Source organism: Eriocheir sinensis, chromosome 30 (assembly GCF_024679095.1).
Source record: "Eriocheir sinensis breed Jianghai 21 chromosome 30, ASM2467909v1, whole genome shotgun sequence".
In the NCBI taxonomy this organism is placed as follows: Eukaryota; Metazoa; Arthropoda; class Malacostraca; order Decapoda; family Varunidae; genus Eriocheir; species Eriocheir sinensis.
Window position 1 is genome coordinate 17,428,117 of NC_066538.1, and position 7,916 is coordinate 17,436,032.

At 43.3% G+C, this 7,916-nt stretch overlaps 1 protein-coding gene across 1 annotated transcript; it reads right to left on the bottom strand.

Moving 5' to 3' along the window:
• Positions 1 to 2,608: 2,608 nt before the first annotated feature.
• On the bottom strand, positions 2,609 to 7,603 carry LOC127005724 (33 kDa inner dynein arm light chain, axonemal-like). The gene is made up of 6 exons (XM_050874839.1): positions 7,481 to 7,603; positions 6,841 to 6,886; positions 5,889 to 6,059; positions 5,068 to 5,220; positions 3,984 to 4,129; positions 2,609 to 2,851 (listed from the first exon to the last, which is right to left on the bottom strand). The coding sequence occupies exons 1-6, from the start codon at positions 7,562 to 7,564 to the stop codon at positions 2,636 to 2,638; spliced, it is 816 nt and encodes a 271-aa protein (XP_050730796.1). The 5' UTR covers positions 7,565 to 7,603; the 3' UTR covers positions 2,609 to 2,635.
• Positions 7,604 to 7,916: the final 313 nt, after the last annotated feature.

Genomic DNA, 7,916 nt, shown 5'->3' on the forward strand with positions numbered 1-7,916 from the left:
CTCTCTCTCTCTCTCTCTCTCTCTCTCTCTCTCTCTCTCTCTCTCTCTCTCTCTCTCTCTCTCTCTCTCTCTCTCTCTCTCTCTCTCTCTCTCTCTCTCTCTCTCTCTCTCTCTCTCTCTCTCTCTCTCTCTCTCTCTCTCTCTCTCTCTCTCTCTCTCTCTCTCTCTCTCTCTCTCTCTCTCCTTTTCTTTCCATTTGTTTCCTTCTCTTTTTCTCTTACATTATTTTTATTTTCTTCCTTCTTTCATTCCCTCGCTCTCCTTTTTCTCTCTCTCCTTTTCTTTCAATCTTTTTCCTTCTCTTTTTCTCTCATTATTTTTCTTCTCTTCCTTCTCTCATTCTCTCACTCTCCTTGTTTACTCTCTCTCTTCTTCCATCTCTCTCTCTCTCTCCTCTTCGTATGGGTTAAACATCACTCTCACCTGTGTACGATAATTACCGGTTCAGCAGGCGTACAGGTAAGGTGTTGTTTGTGTTGCTAGGTGATCGAATGTCGTGGTGTTGTGTAATTGGTGTTTGTGTTTTATATTTTATTTTGTTCGTGTGTTTGATTGGTGGTGATTAGTTGGAAGGGATGTTTGTTAAGTTTGACGTTGCCGTGTGTGTGTGTGTGTGTGTGTGTGTGTGTGTGTGTGTGAGGAAAGTGGATCATGCTAACACACACACACACACACACACACACACACACACACACACACACACACACACACACACACACACACACACACACACACACACACACACACACACACAGGTGTGTGTGTGTGTGTGTGTGTGTGTGTGTCTGTGTGTGTGTGTGTGTGTGTGTGTGTGTGTGTTAGCATGATCCACTTTCCACACACACACACCCACACACACACACACACACCCACACACACACACACCCACACGTGTGTGTGTGTGTGTGTGTGTGTGTGTGTGTGTGTGTGTGTGTGGAAAGTGTATCAAGCTAACACACACACACACACACACACACACACACACACACACACACACACACACGTTAACTGCCCATTGTAAGTTAAAAAAAAAAAGTCGTTAGTAGAAGTCGTAATATGAATCGTAAGTACAAATTTAAGTCTGTATATCGTAAGTGTAAATCGTAAGTAGGAGTCGTAAATATGAATCGTAAGTATGAATTGTAAGTATATATCGTAAGTTGAGGTCGTAAGTAGAAGGCGAAAGGAAAAAAAGAAAAGTGTAAGTATTTTTTTTTATTATTTCTTGGGCTGAGTTGCTTGCTTGATAATCCCTTCCAGCTTTTTCTGAAACAAGCAAACAAACAAACAAACAAACAGAATCAATCAATCAGCCTATCGATCAACTAAACAATCAGTCTATCTATCCGTCTATCTAGCTATCTGTTTATCTATCTATCTATCTATATCAATTAATCAATCTCTATCTATTTATCTATCTATCAATCAATCAATATCAATAACTGTGGGAAAATGTCTACGTGTGTGTGTGTGTGTGTGTGTGTGTGTGTGTGTGTGTGTTCAGAATCTCTATCCAGACACGCATTTCATCCCTGGACGTCCTAACCCTTTAATAATTTTCCCTAATCCCTTTCTAGCACGCTCGATCCTCTACCCCAAACCCTCGTAACCCCTTTCCTACCCTCCTCGATCCTCTCTCCTTCACTTTGCACCTTCAGAATCTCTATCCAAACACGTATTTCATCCCTGGACGTTCTAAACCCTTGATCCTTTCCTCTAATCCCTTTCCCAACACCTTCGATCTCCTATCCTTCACCTCTAACACCCCTTTCCTACCCTCCTTGATCCTCTATCCTCCACTATGCACCTTCAGAATCTCTATCCAGACACGTATTTCATCCCTGGACGTCTTAAACCCTTGACCCTTTCCTCTAATCCCTTTCCTACCCTCCTTGATCCTCTATCCTCCACTATGCACCTTCAGTATCTCTATCCAGTCACGTATTTCATCCCTGGACGTCCTAAACCCTTGATCCTTTCCTCTAATCCCTTTCCCAACACCTTCGATCCCCTATCCTCCACCGCTAACACCCCTCGATCCCCTATCCTCCACCTCTAACACCCCTTGATCCCCTATCCCCCACCGCCCACTTTGAGAATTTCTATCCTGGCCTGGTGAACGCTCTTTGGTCTCCTCGTGTTTCTCCGCCTTGATCCTTTTCCCTAATCCCTTTCTAGCACTCTCGATCCTCTACCGGGAGTCTACCCCAAACCCTCGTAACCCCTTTCCTACCCCCCTCGATCCTCTATCTCCTTTACTATGCACCTTCAGAACCTCTATCCAGACCTCCATGATCCAGACACGTATTTCATCCCTGGACGTCCTAAGCCCTTGATACTTTCTCCTAATACCTAATCCCTTTCCTACCCCCCTCGATCCTCTGTCCTTCACTATGCACCTTCAGAATCTCTATCCGGACACGTATTTCATCCCTGGACGTCCTAAACCCTCGATCCTTTTCCCTAATCCCTTTCTCGCACGCTCGATCCTCTACCCCAAACCCTCGTAACCCCTTCCCTACCCCTCTCGATCGTCTCTCCTTCACTATGCACCTTCAGAATCTCTATCCGGACACGTATTTCATCTTGATCCTTTCTCCTAATGCCTAATCCCTTTCCTACCCTCCTCCATCCTCTACCCTTCCTCACCCACCTTGAGAATCTCTATCCTGGCCTGGTGCACACGCTTGGTCTCCTCGTGCTTGTCCGCCTCGGCCTGCCTCGCCTCCTGCGCCTCCCTCTCCACCTGCTCGATGTCCTGCTTCAGCGTGGTGGCCTGCTGCTGGAGCTCGCGAACTTGTCCCCGCAGCTCCTCGCACCGCGCCCCGACCTTCACCTTGTGTTCCTCGGCCTGGGGGAAGGGGGGAGGGTAAGTAGGTGGGGGGGGGGGGTAAATGCATAAGTAAGATAGGTAGATAAGTAAGTAGATGAGTAAGTAGGTAGGTAAGTAGATGAGTAAGTAGGTAAGTAGAAAAGTAAGACGATGAGTAAGAATTTGTTTGAATAATTTAATGAATGATTTAAGACCGATTAATTGATTAGCTTCCTTCATCTTATTATTGAAACACACATGCACACACTCACACATACATACATACATACATACATACTTAGCTGACCGATTATTGATTAGGCTTACAATAACAATGCGTGTATATGTGTTTGTCTGTCTGTCTGTATGTATGTGTGTGTGTATGCACTTAATCTTATCATACACCCATCTATCTATCTATCTCACCATCTATCTATCTATCTATCTATTATCCGTGTGTACTTTCCCCTCTCCCTCCCTCCTTCTCCTCTCTCTCCCTTTTTCCTGTCTTCCCTGTCTGTCTCTCTCTATCTCTCCTCCTTCCCTCCCTCTCTCTCTACCATCTCCTCAAAAACAGACTTACCCGGCACAGGAGATCGCCTCAAACAGACATATTTCCTCTCTTTCTCTCCCTCCTTCCTCTCCTCCTTCCCTCTCTCCCTTTTTCCTGTCTCCCCTGCCTGTCTTTCTCTCTCTCCTCCCTCCCTCCCTTTCTACCATCTCCTCAAAAACAGACTTACCCGGCACAGGAAATCGCCTCAAACAGACATATTTCCTCTCTTTCTCTCCCTCCTTCCTCTCCTCCTTCCCTCTCTCCCTTTTTCCTGTCTTCCCTGTCTGTCTCTCTCTCTATCTCTCCTCCTTCCCTCCCTCTCTCTCTATCATCTCCTCAAAAACAGACTTACCCGGCACAGGATATCGCCTCAAACAGACATATTTCCTCTCTTTCTCTCCCTCCTTCCTCTCCTCCTTCCCTCTCTCCCTTTTTCCTGTCTCCCCTGCCTGTCTCTCTCTATCTCTCCTCCTTCCCTCCCTCTCTCTCTACCATCTCCTCAAAAACAGACTTACCCGGCACAGGAGATCGCCTCAAACAGACATATTTCCCTCTCTGTCTCTCCCTCCTACCCCACTACCCCTCTCTCCCTCTCCTCCTCCCCCTCCTCTCTCTCACCATCAGCGCCTTCCTCACGCCGTAGGCACAGGAGGAGGTGTAGAGGCGTTGGTAGGCGTCCAGGGTCTCTCGTATCTCGTCCCTCACGCGGTAGAGAAGAAGGCCCCGTTCCGCACAGTTGATGGTCACCTGGCGGATCAACTCGTCTGCAGCGGGAATCGAACGGGGGATCAGGGAGCTGGTTAATTGGTAGGGTAGTTAGTTAGTTAGTTAGTCAGTCAGTCAGTCAGTCAGTTAGTTAGTTAGTTAGTTAGTTAGTTAGGGAAATGGAGGAAAGCGAAGAAATGAAGAGGAGGAAAACAAAAGAAATGAAAGAAGAGAGAAGAGAGAAAAGAATAGGAGGAGGAGGAGGAGGAATAAGACGAGTATGGAAAAGAAAGATGAAGGAAGGACAAAATAAAAGAAAAAAAGAGAGAGAGAGAAGATGAAGGGAAGAAGACACGAAATGAAATGAGAAGAAAGAAGAGAAGGAAGAGGAAGACAAGGAATGAGAAGAGAGAAAATAAGAAGAGATCAGGGAGCTGGTTAATTGGTGGGGTAGTTAGTCAGTTAGTTAGTCAGTCAGTCAGTCAGTTAGTTAGTTAGTTAGTTAGTTAGTTAGTTAGTTAGTTAGTTAGGGAAATGGAGGAAAACGAAGAAATGAAGAGGAGGAAAACAAAAGAAATGAAAGAAGATAGAAGAGAGAATAGGAGGAGGAGGAGGAATAAGACGAGTATGGAAAAGAAAGGAAAGAAGAAGGAAGGACAAAAAATAAGAAAAAAAAGAGAGAAAGAAGATGAAGGGAAGAAGACACGAAATGAAATGAGAAGAAAGAAGAGAAGGAAGAGGAAGGCAAGGAATGAGAAGAGAGAAAATAAGAAGAGAATTAAAACCAGAACTCGGAAGAAAAGGAAAGAAAAGAGAGGAAATAAAAGGAGAAAGAAGACAAAGAAAGAAAAGGGAGGAAAGAAAAGGAATAAAAAAAGAGGAGAAATCAATGCCTATCTATCTATCTATCCATCAGTCAATCTACAACACGGGACAGCTAAGAACACAGAGACAAAATTTAACGACAACCAAAAAACAGAGATACGGAGTTACGCACCGAAGCACTGCGTATAGAGCTCCCTCCTGACGGGACAGATGCCAGTCTCGAAGGCTTGCTGCTCCTCCAGACGCAAATCAAGTTCCTCCTGAAGCTGCTGGACGTCTACCGAGGTGGCGGGGGTGGTCGACACACTCTGTACCCATAGCTGGCCTGGGGCGGAAGAGGGCGAGGTGAGGTGAAGGGAAGAAGGGAGGGGGCGAGGTGAGGAGAGGTGAAGGGAAGAAGGGAGGTGAAAGGAGATGAAAGGAAGGAGAGGAGGGTGGTTTTAGGGAGGTGAAGGAAGGTGAAGAGAAGGAGAGGAAAGAAAAGAAGGATGAAAATAGGGCATGAGGGAGGAAAGATGAGAAGAGATGAGGAAGAGAAGGGAATGGGAGGAGGGAAAAGGAATGAGCTTGAAGGAAATGAAAAGAGATGAGAGAAAACGAGGAGGAGGAAAAACATCGAGGAGAAAAGAGAAAAATAATGGATGAAAAGAGAGGAAATACGAGAGAAGGAAGACAAGGGATTAAATGAGAGGAAATAAGACATGGAATAAGAGGAAAGGAGTGAAAGGATAGAAAAGAAAACGAGGAAAACACGAAACCATAAAAAACAGAAATAAGAATAATGAAAAGAATTTGAGGAATAAAAAGAAAACGAATGAAAAAATAGGAAAGACAAAGCAATAGAGAAAAAGTACGAAAGGAGAGGAAAGAAAAGAAGCAAGGAAAGGAGAGAGGAGGAGTAAGTCAAGTAATCTATTGTAAAAGAAAAAAAATGGGGAATAACGACAAGAAAAATAAAAAAAACTCAAGCTACCCAACCACTGCCTTCCTCACCCTCCTCCTCCCACTCCCTCGGCGGCAGGATCAGGTTCAGGATCTCCTCCGTCTCCTTCTTCCGTAACTCGTGCAGGGGCGGCAGCTTGAGGCGAGGCGCGGGGGCTGTTCCCAGGGGGCCTCCGCGGGGCAGGGGACCGCTCAGACCCGGGGCGCTGGTGCTGCTGGTCTCTGGGGGCATAAAGATATAAGTGAGAGGTTGAGTGAGTGTGTCCTGGTTTGTGATGCAAGAGTTTGGTGGTGTCATTTTTTTCACTTTTTTTTCGTTGTTGTTTTTTTCATCTTTATTCTCGTCTGATGTCTTTTCTTTTTATTCTTTGTCAATTGTCCTTTTTCTAGGGGCATGAGAGGAAGGGTGCAAGGGGTTGTGTGTGTGTGTGTGTGTGTGTGTGTGTGTGTGTGTGTGTCCTGGTTTGTGATGCAAGAGTTTGGTGGTTTCATTTTTTTCACTTTTTTTTCGTTGTTGTTTTTTTCATTTTTACTCTCGTCTAATGTCTTTTCTTCTTATTCTTTGTCGATTGTCCTTTTTCTAGGGGCATGAGAGGAAGGGTGCAAGGGGTTGTGTGTGTGTGTGTGTGTGTGTGTGCTTTCATCTTTTGCTTTTAATTTGTTGTTTTCGATATCCATTTTTTTCCTCTTTTCCTTCCTTTTTTTCCTACTTTTCCTTTTCCCTTTTTTGCTTTCCTTTTATTACCTGTCTTTCTTTCTTTCTTCTCTTTTTTCCTTTCTTTTTCTCCCTTTTCTCCTTCCTCTCTGTTATTTCCTTCTCTTTTCCTTCTTTTTCTTCATATTCCTTTGTCTTCCTTCCTCTCATTTTGCTCTTTTTTTCTTTTCATTATTTTTCTTCTTATTCCTTATACATTTTCCTCTTTTTTTCATTCCTTGTGTGTGTGTGTGTGTGTGTGTGTGTGTGTGTGTGTGTGTGTGTGTGTGTGTGTGTGTGTACGCTTACCTGATATGTCTGTAGGAATACCATCTCTCATACTCAACATGGGAACCTGAAAAGAAAGATAAAACAAATAAATAAACAAACTAAACTATACATACATACATACACACACACATACACACATACATACATACATACACGGATACAATAACTTATACTTTACTGAAGGTGTCAATATTTTCATTGTATTTATTAATGTATTTTTCTGCTTATGAAATCTATTATACTCATTATTGTTATTCTATTTATTATTATTATTATTATTATTATTATTATTATTATTATTATTATTATTATTATTATTATTATTATTATTATTATTATTATTATTATTATTATTATTATTATTATTATTATACTTGTTAGTGAGAGAAAAAAAATAATTGAATTGGAAAGGAAGGAAGGAAGGAAGGAAGGAAGAAATAGGAAGAGGAATGAATGGAATGAAAAGAAGAAGAATGGAGAAGAGAGGAATAAGAAGAATAAGAGAAATATAGAGAAATAAAGAGGAATGAATAAGAGATGAGAAAATGAATAACGAATGAAGGAAGAGAGAGAGAGAGAGAGAGAGAGAGAGAGAGAGAGAGAGAGAGAGAGAGAGAGAAAGACGTGTGTGTGTGTGTGTGTGTGTGTGTGTACCCACCTTATCACTCTCGTCCTTCTTCTTGGTGGTCACGAGGACTGGCGTGTCGTATTTAACCAAGGAACTAATTTTGTTGTCGGCCATAGTGGTGGTGGTGGTGGAGGTGGTGGAGGTGGTGGTGGAGGTGGTGGTGGTGGTGGTGGAGGTGGTGGTGGGGGTGGTGGTGTGGTTGAAGTGGTTGATTAGTTAGTTAGTTTGTTAGTCTTTAGTTTCGCCTATGTAACGGCCCTCCCTTCACTGTCTGGGTCTCTCGTTTCACTCTTTTTCTTTCTTTTTCTCTCTCATGTAAATTTTCTGTGTGGTTGAAGTGGTTGATTAGTTAGTTAGTTTGTTAGTCTTTAGTTTCCCTTATGTAACGGCCCTCCCTTCACTCTCTGGGTCTCTCGTTTCACTCCTTTTCTTTCTTTTTCTCTCTCATGTAAATTTTCTGTGTGGT

Coding starts and splice junctions, on each gene's coding strand:
- LOC127005724 (XM_050874839.1), bottom strand. CDS start 7,564: ATGGCCGACAACAAAATTAGTTCCTTGGTTAAATACGACACGCCAGTC. Junction 5,221..5,888: donor GAGGGAGTGGGAGGAGGAGG/GTGAGGAAGGCA, acceptor CTTCCGCCCCAG/GCCAGCTATGGGTACAGAGT. Junction 4,130..5,067: donor GCTCTATACGCAGTGCTTCG/GTGCGTAACTCC, acceptor TTCCCGCTGCAG/ACGAGTTGATCCGCCAGGTG.